The sequence below is a fragment of the Podarcis erhardii genome, assembly GCF_964252035.2.
Source record: "Podarcis erhardii genome assembly, chromosome: 3".
NCBI lineage: Eukaryota > Metazoa > Chordata > Lepidosauria > Squamata > Lacertidae > Podarcis > Podarcis erhardii.
Window position 1 is genome coordinate 70,205,470 of NC_138507.1, and position 13,639 is coordinate 70,219,108.

At 43.4% G+C, this 13,639-nt stretch overlaps 1 protein-coding gene across 1 annotated transcript; it reads right to left on the minus strand.

Annotated features, from left to right (window-relative positions):
- Positions 1-1,312: 1,312 nt before the first annotated feature.
- Positions 1,313-12,451, minus strand: TAGAP (T cell activation RhoGTPase activating protein). The gene is made up of 10 exons (XM_081856421.1): positions 11,883-12,451; positions 11,107-11,191; positions 10,943-10,996; positions 8,945-9,015; positions 8,013-8,178; positions 7,724-7,885; positions 7,481-7,590; positions 5,143-5,338; positions 4,558-4,663; positions 1,313-3,079 (listed from the first exon to the last, which is right to left on the minus strand). Exons 1-10 carry the CDS (start codon positions 11,900-11,902, stop codon positions 1,794-1,796), a joined length of 2,256 nt encoding a protein of 751 aa, XP_081712547.1. The 5' UTR covers positions 11,903-12,451; the 3' UTR covers positions 1,313-1,793.
- Positions 12,452-13,639: the final 1,188 nt, after the last annotated feature.

The window sequence follows — 13,639 nt, forward strand, 5'->3', positions numbered from 1 at the left end:
TCTGCCCCCCCCTTTTTGCAGACATTGGTTGCATATTAGAAAACAAACAGCAACTTCAGTACAGGTATTCTAGGCAGGAAAAGTGCTTTATTCTTTATTCTACTTCTGAATTAAAAACAATTGCTTTCACATTGCTATGTTCATTCTACTAGGTTACTGTGAGCCATGAATAAAAAAGACTGCTGCTATTGATATAGCAAGAACCATGTGTTTTTAAAAGTAATCTTGCAAGTTCAGAAGAGCACTCTCAACAGGTCTCAAATCTCCATTTTATACAATTCCACGGTGTCACAAGTACATAGTAAGAGCCTGTTGTTTCAGGCCAATAGCCCATGTAGTCTAGCATCCTGTTATCATAGTGGCTAACTAGATGCCTATGGGAAGCCCACAAGCAGGGCGCAAGAGCACTCTCCCCTCCTGTGATTTCTAGCAACTGGTATTCAAGAAGCCTACTGCCTCTGACCATGGAGATAGAGGATAGCCAGTATAGCTGGCAGCCACTGCTAGCCTTTACCTCCCTGAAAGAAGTCCTGTACCTTCAAAACTGGCTTAGACTGAGAATCAAAGAAGATGCAGGTGTACATCAACATCAGAAGGATCATCCAGATCTCAGTAAGTTGGCTTAATCTTGCATCCTTTGATTGGGACACTGCATGTCACCATCTAGTTGTACTATGCATGTATGGAGTGGATTGGGGCTATTGCCAATAGCTGTAACCAATAGCAGTGCCAATAGCTGGAGTTCTAATCACCAGTTGAATCTGTTTGCAAGTTGCCTATGGGAGTTCAGGATTCTTGAAAAAGGAGACTGAATGTAATATTCAACTAAGTTTGATTCAGAGTACACCCATTAAAATTGATGAACATGACTAAGTTAGGTTCATTAACTACAATTGGTCTACTGTGAGTAAAACCTAGTTGAACACTACCCTGAATTATTCTCTGCTAGGTTTTGAAAAGCGGGATCTTGTTAGAATTTGAGGTGGGGTAATGAAATTGGGAGGAGACAGCATTAAAAATTGGAAACTTTGGGGTTGGTGCCTTTTTGTTTTTAAATAATTTTCTGCACAGCACCCGGTTGTAATGGGTTCTTAGCTAACAGCAATAATGAAGGTAGCATATCTCTGTTGATCTAATCTCCATTGTGCTCAAGCATCTGACAGGCTACATTAAGAGACAGAATAGTGACCTGGATGAACATTTATTCAGAAAGGCAAATCTTCAGATCCATTGAACTAGCAGAAAAGATATTGCAGATGAGGGTATTTACTTGGATTTTTAGTGATAACCTAAAGAAACAGAAAGCAGATCCTGCATTTTTAATTTTTATTTTTGGCTGGGGACCATTTCATAAGACGGAGGTTTATTTCAGTTGGAAATAGCATATAAAGGGGAAGTGGTAGACACTAGGACACTTGAGTAATGCAAACCCAGACAAAGCAGCTCATTGTTCAGATGGTCTAGAGCATTTTCTACAGCAGTCTGGACTCCTGGCTATATTTAAGGGGTAAAGGAATGATCACACAATGTATAAGGAACAAGATGAATAAAACCACCAGTCCTCTTGTATAGCTTTAAAACCCACAGACACCAATAACAAGAGATATATCCATTATGTACAAGAGCTACACATTTACACATTTCAGGAAGAACAGTGTGTATTCCATATGACATTGAAAAGGCTACCTTTTCAAGGAAAGGTAGACATAGGTGAGCTTATATTAGATGCAGTTGAAAGACTTGCTTTCGTGCCATGTGTACAGCAGATATTGTGTTGAAAGGGGACACATAAGTTAAACATAGGATTCCTTAGCGCACTGTATGTGGCCAAAGGCTGGCTGGCTGCATGGCTGTGTCAGGTATTCTTGTTTGTTCTTTTGATAAGACCCAGACATGGTCCTGAGGCGATAGACTTGAGGGGTTAGGGGCAAATTAGCTCGGGAATGTATTCCAATAACAAAGTCAACGGCTGGTGCCTTGTCCTTAGGATCACTGGTCACAGAGAGCCTGTCGTTAAAAAAGTCCTTGTATACTTTGTTTGTAACCTCTTTATTGAGTCTCGGACGCTGAGGCTCAAAGTCTGGAGACAGCACAGTGGATCTCATATTTCGAACCGTTAAGCTACTGTATGAGGGAAGCCTAGCAGCTGAGCAGTTTCTGGTAGCCTCCTCATAAGACGGAGGATTCCCAGGATTCCTCTGGTCCACAAGCCGAAACACTTCATCTGCTGACATGAAACGAGACCTCGGTTGACCCCGCGAAGGTGCTGGGCTGTGGTCATCAGCACAAGTTGCGTGGACTATGCGGCAGGAAAGATGTCTCTCTTTCTTGGAGTCCTTCTTGAAACTGTCCCTCTGAAAGCCACCTATACTGCAGCTTTGGGTTTTCGCTAGCACCTTCTTGCGGGTTGCCACAGAAAACGACATGGAATGCCTCTTGAGCTCTCTGATGGAGGTGGTGTCACTTCCACTGGAAGCCTTGGTAGAAAAAGACTGCGGCCGAGTTAAGGCGTTTTTCTTGGCGATGGAAGGCGACGTCATTGGTGAGCTGGTGAAGACAGAACAGTCAGAGACTGGAGAAGCACTGTCTAGCGAACTGCCAGAGGATGTTCTGGGCAATGAATTGTTTGACAATTCTGACAGCAGACTAGTTTTTATTGTCAGGTTGGATGGCTTCTTGTTCCTATAGAAGCCTGCAAGACGACGTTCTCCTGCCATTTCCTCTCTCAGGCCTTGGGACTTCAACCGCAGTTCCTCCTGCCGAATGACACTCTCCTCACTTCTGGCTAACTTCTGGCTTCTCATACAGCTTCCCTGGCAGCCCTTAGAAGAGAGCATGTCTGGCTCAGAGAACCTCCTATCCAGGTTGCCTATGGATTTTTTAAACCGGGTCACAGGAGAAGAGACAGGTGGAGTCTGGGCTACTGGCTCTCGAGAGTACAGCTCTGTACTGCTGCTCCTGTGTTCTGTCCCCCTGGCTTGTGGTAGATCGTTGGCCTGGAGTTCACTGGAATTGCATTCTTCCTCAAAATCTGTGCTGTCATAGGCAGAATCATGTTGGCGTCTAGCAGACAACGTATCTGGAGGAGATGAAGCAAATGTGAGCAAACTGGGGCAGGTCCAGTCTTTATAAATTAGTCAATTACCATTAGCAGCAACAAAAATGTATATATTGCATATAAATAGCAATGGAGGGGCAGGCTAAAACCTTCCAGACACAGTAGAAAGACAAATCTGGTTCTTCAATATGAAAGCCTATAATTTAAGGGTAGCCAAAGTGGTACCTTCCAGATGTTGATGGACTACAATTCTCATCACCCCCGACTATTGGCTATGCTGGTTGGGTCTGACAAACAACAACTGGAGGGCAGGGTACCCCTGAAATTTTTCTACTTCTAAAAGTGTCATGGACAAATGCCCACATTCCATAATATTAAGAACAATATATTTGAATTTACCAAAAATTGTAGTGTGCAATTCTACCAACCTAGGGAACTGGTGACTTTTATTTTTCATGTTTTTACCAAAAATACACATGGTTTTTCTCCTCTCCATGCTCTGTCTAATATCTCCGATGATTAAAAATACTATATAAACATATACAGTAAAAATTTTTATCTTCAGAAATGAGAGGTGCTTCATCCTGGTTTCTCACATTCTAAATGCCAGAGAAATTCTATTGACGTTTCTGAGGTAAAACACAACTGCCTGCTATTAGGTCAATATACAGCCATCCTGAGATGCCATAGGGACACAGGAAACTGGCTCATACAGAGTCAGAATGCTGGCCCAGCTATCTCAATGTCATCAGCACTGAGAGGCAGCGACTTTCCAGGGTTCTAGACAGGGAACATCCCCAGTTCCACCTGGAGATACTGGGAACTGAGCCTGGTATCTTCTGCGTGTGAAGCAGATACCTCATTTTGACCCTTCTCAAACTGCATAAAAAGGAAGTGAGAACCAAAGACATTGACATTCCACATTTACCCAGGGTTCTTTCATATCTCCATTGATCCTGCAAAGCACCACTTAAGGCTGTACCTCCAGTTGAAGCTTCATGGGGCTTAATGAGGTCTTTTTGCCTACTCCTGTAGGAGAGCCACTTTAGTGGTAGGTTAATAGGATTAGACTCACATATGAGACTGTCAGAGGAAGGACCCGAGCTTAGTAGGAGAGCATTCGGTTTGCATGCAGCAGGGGCCCCAGACTCTACCCCCAGGTAGGGCTGGAAGAGACCCCTGACAGAACCCTGAAGAACCACTGTCACTGAGCTCAATGGACCACTGGTCTGACTAAACAAAAGGCAGCTTCCTATGTTCCTTTTGAGATACATCTGCTTAACAATTGGACAGGATCTAGCATTGTGGTTTGTTGGCTATCACTAACCACTTCCTCAGCAGTTTAGAACATGTCTAAATAAACCAACAATGAACAATTATATCAAGCGGTGTGGCACTTTCAACGAAATCCTGGCACATTCAAGAGAAAACATTTCTCTGAATCGTGATTACCCAAATCGCTAAAGAAGCCAGATGCAAATATAGACTATTATTAGTACCTGGCCTGTCCAGGGAATCATCAGGAGAGATGCTGAACAGTGAAGAGATTTCTTCCCCAAATATATCAAAGCAGTTATCAATGAGAAATTCCACCAGTGTCTTCACCTGTGCAAATCAAAGAAGGATATTTGTTAATGAGGCATTCGTCTCAACCAACAGTTATTTGTATAGTTCTTCACATTTAAGAATTCTGGAAGGGAAATTCGCAGGACATATATGGTGTAGTCCTGCAGATGGGATGGAAAGGAAATGCATGGCTAACCTGCCTTGCTCTCCCCACCTGTTTTGGCTCAGGGCCTTTGCCCATCACCATTGAAGCCTGCTGGAGATGCCTGGAGTCAGGTGGCAGGGTATAATAATAAAATCATTATTATTACTCTGTAGGAGTGAGCTCCATAGTTTAACTATGCGCTGCATGAAGCTAGGGTAGACAATGGGGAAATAGCTGGACTATTGGTCCGATTCGCCATAAGTCAGCTTCCTATGTTTCAGTGTGTGTCATAGCAATGGCCTTTACTTTGGAAAATAAATAGCAAAAGATGAAAAGTGAACATGACGGGAACAGGAAGCAAAAGTAAGCCGACCTTATCTGTTAGCTTTTTCTGGGCTTCAAGTGGTAGGCTTTGGTCACGAACTGGAGTCAGCATGTTTGGCCCAACACAGATGGCAAGGTTGCTGGAATCCATTTTGTTGACCTCTGAGCTTTTGCTGATGTGGTGAAGCACGCAGAGCAAATGCTTGAGCAAAAGAAGGTTGGGTCTCGGAAGTTTGCTTGCAACCCTAAAGAAATGAACATAAGAGAGGAAAAAGTCATCCTCAGAAACTTCTGCTTTTTTTAAACCATCAGATTCACCAGTATGAGTGATACTTCCGCTCAAATGTGGAAATGCTCACTTAAAGTGGTCTCTCAAAATTCCCATTCAAAAGTCCCCAGACTGCAGCTTTGCATGGTCGAAACTAGCTAACCACAAACTCCTGACCAGGCCCCAAACACTGTAATTCCGATGTAAAACTATGGAGTTAAAAAAGGACCTGATTTGATATTTGTAACAATAATAAGCACGGTATGCGCGCGCGCGCGCGCACACACACACACACACACATTCCATGTAAGTCAGTTCCTAGCTATCACAGAGGGTTGGCTATTTTCCCTACAGGATTGAAAAGGTGACTGAAAATATAGTCACGGTTCATCCAGGGTTGAGCACATTTTACTCCTACTGACTTCAATGTGGCTTAAAAGTTCTCAGTATTTGAATGTATTTGTTTGTGGCATACCATTACTCACTCACTGTTTATTTTAGTAAAATGGTAACTGGATTGTAAGCTTTCAGTACTTGTTATAACCGGATCCTAATCATGCTTACTCAGCAGTAAATCCTACTGAATTCAGTGGAGCTTGCTTGAAAGTAAATGCACTTAGGACTACAATTTACGATGTTCCAAATTTGTGTGAGCTTTGTTTTTGCTGCGATAGTTGCTATTTCAAAGTGTGCAAAAACGTTTATGAAAAATACTGTACATTTCACTCTTTCGCCTCCGTCCTGCACCAAGCTGCAGTCAGTGAAGGGCTTCTTCACTGCTTCATCCTTGCCATTCAGGGATCACATTGAGATCATAGGGATCACATAGAGATGACATGTTTCACATTATCATTCAGATCTGGTGATGTGATCACTGTGACAGGATGATACCTTCATGATGCCATGTAGCCATTCAGATTTGGCTGATAACTTCATGAGGCAAACAAAGTCCTCATTCTGAATTGTAGGAAAGAGTAAATACATTGCCTAGGCCAGAGGTTTTCAAACTTTTTGAGTTGGCTCCCTTGACCAACTACATTTTTTCTGCAGCACTCCTGTGGGGCTCAAGGGCCCAGTTATGTCACCTCTTGCCTGCAGAGCTGGCAGCCTCCCACCCTTTTTCAAATACCCTCCCTTCTGGAGTGTTCCCTCAGCTTCCTCTCCCCTCTCCTTGGGAGTTGTCTGGGCAACCGCAGCTGCCACCCCCGGCTGCTCCCCTGCCCCAAAGAGAGGCACCTCCTTACACTGCCCCACAGGGGCCTGGGAAGCTCCCCCTGGCCAGCCCCAGAAGCACCAGTCGCCTGCGGAGCTTGTAGCCAGAGCTGTTGCAACAAACAGCTGTGCAAGCCCTTGGGAGGCAGAGATGTGAGAGGGCATCAGAGGAAGGAGGGATGGAAAGAGGGACAGAGGCCAGTGTTTCCCGCTGCACCACTGGCCATCATTCAAGGCACCCCAAGGTTCCATGGCACACTGGTTGAAAAACCACTGGCCTAGGCAACTGAGACAACATTTTCTGTCTTGACATACCAATTGCCTTGGCAGTGGGAATACATAACCTTCTACCACATTTGCCCCCTTAGGACCACTTTCACACCCTTTTGAACTAGAGAAGAAAAATTATTGAAAGCAAGGTCATAGTTTGGAAGAGAAAACCCTCAAACCTTCCCTTGTTGTTGACTGCACAAATTGTAGTTTCACCATATATAGGTTTATTCTTAAGTAAGTTCCCACTAAGTTTATATGATTGCAAGCCTTAGGATGCAATCTGACCCATACTTATTGGAGAATAAGCCCAGCTTCAGAGGGACTTATTTTTGAGCAAACATACTTAGAATCACTCTTAGACATCCTAAGCATGATTACCATTGATATTGATCAGTTTCACAAATAAGCGTGTTCAGATGTACTTTCAATAAGAATCACGAGGAATCATGGAGGTGATCTTAAAAGCCACCTAAATGATTCCTTAAACCATTACCAGATTCCGTAAGCCATTACCAGAATAAATATGAGCTGAGATAAAAGCTGTAGGAGCTGAGATAAAAGCTGTTTAGGATCAGGATCCCACTGCATTGCAAGGCACAGCAGTAAGAGACTTTCTGAAGGAGGATCAGCTTACTCTTTCATTGCTTCAGTCCTTTTATGGTGGGTCATCTTCTCCAGTGCCATCATCCACTCATCATAAAGCTCAGAGAGCAGCAGTTTATGGGGAATGTTTCGAAGGAAATCCTGCAAGATAATGAGCCTCATTTTAGCATGGAGGAAACATGTTTTGCTATAGTGTAACAGTAAGTACTGGTGCCTTTTCCAATAGTTGGGGTAATGAAACAAATTGTTACAGCAAGAAACCAAGCAAATATACCTTTAAAACCACTGCTAACAGATGAACAGGTTTATCTTCAAAATCAACTTTCCCTCCAAAGTTTAACTCTTCTTTCAGCTCCTTGCGGGCCTTTTCGTTGGCAGCTTTCCGGAATATTCCTTCCGTTAAAGGCCCTTCCAAGAAGAGCATTGTAAGGATATCCTACATACGCAAAAGAACAAGAACAAAAGAAAGGCTGCTTGTCATCTCATTAGGAACAGCCACAGAGAACCCAACATAGTTATTGTAACACAGCTGTTTACCTGGAATATGTATACACTTTGCTTACCTGTATTGGCTTGGGCAGCATATCATCTTCACTGCAGACAATCGACAATGGCTGATCAAACAGTGGCGGCTTCAGGTCAGATTCCAGATTCCCCAGTGTCTCTGATCCAGTGGTGGTTCTTCTCAGCATAAATGGCCAAGATATTACTTTCTTTCTCTTCTTATTACTACTATCTGTTGGAGAGAAGAAAAAGGAACAAGAAAAACGAGTAACATTAGATACACGGGTGAATGACATATTACTGCTAAATTGTATAAAGAGACGTAAAACGCCCATGGAATAAAGAGAAGCCATGAAGTATAGGCGATTAATGGTGCAATCCTATGTGTGCCTGTTCAGAGGTGAGCTCCATTAGATTCAATGGGCCTGACTCCCAGCTAAGTGAGTATATTATGTGCAGCCTAAAACGTAAAACGAACAGACAAGGAGAAAGAGGGCACAGGCTCATAGAGCTTTATGAGGGGAATAGAGGCCTGCTAGCAATTCTCAGTACCCTTAAAGTGGTATAACAGTGCTTTAAATGTACAGTGCAGATGCAGCATAACTAAGGTGGAAGACTTAGTCTGTAGCCACTTTGCTTTGGCTTTACAATGGCCTTCCGGCCAAACTCGTTGTATTAGAAACCTCAGTTCTATGCAGGGCTGCCACCAGGGGGCGATTTAGAAAGCTGATGCTGATTGTAATCCCAGTCTTAAAGGTGGGGGCGTGCCAGGCTGCTGCTGTTCCATTGCACAGAATGGCCTCAGCAGGAAGAAACAAAATATAACCTCTGAAAAGACAGATCCTACTATCTGCTGCTACTGCACAGTGGAGCAAAGGAAACGTTTCAGCACTCGATTGCACTTGTATAGTAAAATTAAGGAGCATAGTTAAGGCATGGCAGAATGACTCATTTTCATGCTTATCAAAGGGCATCATTTCCCTGTTAAAACGCACCAGTCAGATGACACAGTCCATCTTCAGTGTCACATGGCATGAACAAGTGGCATTTCTTGATGTCAACCTGAAATAAACAATAATCAGTAAGAAAGAAAGTCACTTAAATGGTTTATTTAGTTAGCATATCCACGTAGCTCACTGCCATAATATATCTGTGCAATGTCTCTTCCCCCAAATGGAAAGCAAACTTCCTTCAAGTTGTCTCACAACTTCTGCCTGGCACTTGGCAGGGGATAAGCAAACAGTCAATACTGGCAACAGTAGGGCTGGAAGTTACATGGACTGGCATGTGCAATCCCAGCATGCTAGGTTCCCTGGCGTAGCTCTTACCAATTTTTATAGAAAACAATAATAGAGTGGACTATGGGATGAGCTGGGCACAAGTTGCTTTCTCAGATATCTTTCTCCCCTATCACCCCCCCAAGCTTTTGTAACTGAGCAACTGAGTTTCAAAAACAGCTTGCAATTTGGCATGGGGGTTATTGGCTCACAGAAAAAGTCAACAATCCCAGAGGGAGTAGCGTAAGCTTCTTCTGTGAACCTAAGCAGGTCTTTGGATCCTAGCCATAGACCCAAGTAAGGCTCTAACTGCACATCATAAGACAGTGTCTCATTGAAATAGATGGGGCTTTAAAGTGAAATACGTTTAGGCTTTGGTATTATGGTCATACAGGCTTCAGCTTTACAGCTCAATTCAAAACATCTTTACTTTAGCAAAGGCTCATGTCCTTTTCAGGTGTTTTCCCTCCTACAACTACAACTACATGGAGGGTTGGAATAGGAGAACAGGGCCCTGGTGGCTTCTGCCTAGTCTTTGCTGGCCCTGTCCCCTTACATTCAGACATTACAGGGATGAGGTCTGAAGCAGGGAACCTGCTGTACAAATGTATTTATTTTATTTTCAAAACTTAGCAGCTGGTGTACCCCCTCAAAAGATGTGCAACAGAATCAAGCAATAGACTCAAACTAGTTTACAATATGCTTGCATTAAAAAAAACACCAACCCAAGCCATTAAATAATCCATCTATAAAAGCACCATCAGCCCATAGAACAAGAACAAATTGTAACAACAAAATGCAAAAAGCCATGGAAACAAAAATCAAGCAAAAGTGAAAAAAATCAAGCCTGGGTGAATTTTTTAAATAAAACTGTGAAGTGCCGCCACTGATCTTATCTGAGAGTGAAAGGGGTTTCCAGAGTGTGTGGAGGATGCCTTTTGTCAAGTAACCACACAGCAGATTTGTGGCAGACATGGCATCATCAGGAACAGGAAGGCATTCCCACCTGACCTTCATGCCCAGGCAATGTAGATATGAGATAAGGCATTTCATCAAATATATTGATATCAGGCTGCATATATAAAAACAAGCACCGTGAACTTGGCTTGGTTTGATCAGAGTTCTAATTCATATTGTGAGCCCACAATCGTACAGCGGGCACCTTGCTACCTCATACAGCGGGAGCCCAGTGTGTGAATGGGGCCCCGCTCCTCCCATCACAAAACTGTAATTGGGCGAGGAGGTGAGAGCATCTGAAAAGAGCTATTTTTTTCATTTCAGTGGGATGTACATCCATATCAGTTAAGCATGTCACCCTAATTCACTCTAGAACAGACCACATAGAGCTGCTTGCAAGTTACCAGACTGTGGACTGCACTCAAGGCTCATGGCTGAATTTTGACAAACATGATTTTAATGCAATAAGCATGAAGGCACAAGCTAAGGGGTATATGGCAACTCTGGGTATTTAAAAAGACAGCAATAATAGCAATAGCAACAATAGCAGTGTTTCCGTTCCGACTTCAATTAAGCATAGCAAAACCTTGACTGACTGCGATTTCATAGTGGCAGAGCTGTGTAGTACAATCCTGAGCAGCTTTGCTCAGAAGTAAGTCCCACTAAGTTCAATGGGGCATACTTCCTAGGAAGCATGCTTAGGATTATAGCCTGTAACGTAAAGACTCAGCAGAGAATTTGAAGCTGGTGTTTACCTCTGACTGGCATGCAATCAAAGTCTCCATATCACTCGCATTTATGGTTTTTGGCTGCAAATCAAAACAAAGGCAGGATATCGTGAAAATCCCATTCAGTTATGCGTAATAACATACTATAGTCTTCAGAGAGTAGATTAGTTGAAGGGGCAATAAAGACTCACTGTATTGCAGCTGCTTAGCACCTTCATCAGGATTTTGGTTAAGGAAGCTTTAACGATGTTTGCTCCTTTGAGTCCTTTAGTTTGCCTGTTTAGAATGAGGAGGCAAATATTAACAATATTTTATTCCCCCCTTCTGCAAACTCAAACTCAATATAAACAACAACAGTGAGCTGAAAGTGATTTGAGAGAGAGGCTTCTCTTCCTGTGGCATGCACACACATTAGTTTTCTCTCCCTGTCACCTCTGGTTTCTGAGAGTGTTTGACACAGTACAAAATCCGCAAAGTCTATTTTACCCAAGCGAAAAGTGGACTGAGTGTGCACACCACAAGTGGTAAGCTCTCTCTCAAACTGCCTTCAATCCTCTGAAAAGGCTTTGATTAGTCTCAAACATCAGATGCGAACTAAAATATGCTCCCACATACAAAGATTCTCTCGACAACCTGACATAAAAGCATCATTACACTAGTGAAAACAACAACTCTTGAATCTACTTCATTCAAGCACTATGTACAGCATGCTGTAAACTATGTAGCAATGTGAAAAGATAATCTAAAGCGGTAAGCTATGTGAATGCAGACAGTTTTAACCAGATGGATTACATCTGTCAATGTAAGAATACCCCTAACCTGCTTGATATTGGTGTTAAGTTCCATGTGCAATGCTAAACATCAAAAAGCCCCCATCAGCTGTACAGTTAAGAGGTACAGTTAAGTTGGGCAGTGGGTGCCTTTCCCTAAACATTTCTCTTAACAAAAATCCCAGCAAGCTACTTACAGTGAACTTTTAACAGACATTCATCTTCTAGGCTCTCCAGAGAATGGTATCCGGACAGAGTTCTTTCAACTCGAGTGAACTGCAGACAGAAAGGGAACCAGCATGACGCTCTCCTCCTCCTCAGACTAATTTGCCAGAGAGAGATGCGGAGACACACACAGAGAGCCCTTCCGTACCACGTGTGCTGCATGCAAAATGAGTTGTGGTGGAAAGGGGGGCAGGTGGAAAGTCACAAACGTAAGAGGCACAGGAAGGAGCATCACGGCTCAAAGGCAGAAGTCAGTGCTCTCCGGCAGATGCTTGCCAGTCCCCTTGGCTTCCTCTTCCCTTTTAGGGCAGCTGCAGTCTGGCTGTGTGTTTGGGTGTTTTGTTTTTTCCTTCTTGAATAAAAAAAACCCCCAGTATTGTCACAGATGGAAAGGCAATGGAACAGATGAAGTGCCTCACAGGTGAACGTTCCACCTTACGACAGGAATCAGGTGGGATGTGTGAAGAAAAAGAAGTGGTGTTGTGTAGGCTGGCTCGAGGCCTTTTAAAGGGCATTCTGCAGTTTTAGGCATGAGAATCCTTCTCAGAGACCTTTCTTTCACTGCGTGCCTGACTCTTAAGACGTCAAATCTGACCTCAAATTAATAAACTATGTCTTTTTAAAAAGTTCCAAATCAAGGCAAGTAGGTCAGGGTCTGAGCCTTTACAATGGAGTTGGATAGAGCATATGGGGAGAAAAATTGAGGGAGGAGGGTCAAAAAGCAGAAAGTTATCTGTTAGTTATACACATTTGTGCCTCAGATACTTCTATTAAGTTTGCTGACACTCCCATATGTATTGTACTTGACGAAAAAAAATATCAAATGAAATATCCACTAAAAAAGCAAAGGACGAAATGGTTCCCAGAATGCTGCTTTCCCTCAACAAGGCCAGCACCGTCTTTGGAGGGAAGCATTGCAGATTTGGGTACCTAGGGATGTATATGACTAACCCTTCTCTGGAGCAGCCAACATCCCAGGTGACTTTGCAGATTAAAAAGGGAGAGTTAAATTAAGCCTTGGCCCTTACGCAGCCTCAAAAAATGCTACACAACTCACAAAGCCAGGAGACCAGCTGCAATACCCTGCACAACAAGAAATGGTGGCAGGCAGGCAGCGCCAGGTGGAGGAGGAAAAATAGTCACTAGCTGCCTTTGGAAGGAACAATGGGGTTTATTACAGCTGGCGGAGTGAGCGCACGCTCTCTGTGAAACAACAGGTGCTGCCAAAACGGGTTTCATGCCTCATGGGAGCAGATCCTGGCAGGCCAAGAGGAACCAAGGCTGCAGTCCTTAAGCACATTTACTAAGGAGGGATTGACTCTGCATTTTGTGGGGTTGCCAAACAAAACCCCCTCAGGATCACATTATAAATGGAGAGCCTGGCGTAACTCATTTTCAGACTGTTTTCACTGCAGTGGAAACCACTCTAAATTATTCCACCTTCCCTGTTCCCTTCTTTAAGTTTTTAAAGATTCACTATCATGATAAAACTTAAAGAAGGCTCTAGTCTACAGCAGGAGTGGGAAACCTCAGGCCAGGGGTCAAATGGAGCCCTTCAGCGCTCTCCAGCAGGCCCTTGGAACTCACCACAGGCCATGTCTCTCCTTGGCTCTGCTTCACAACTTTTATGTGTGTTTCTGCTGGGCTGGCATGTGTCCTTGAACTCTGATAATGCCTTTGGCTTGTCTGGGTGGACTGTAGAGAAGACTGTCTGTGTAGGAACCAGCCT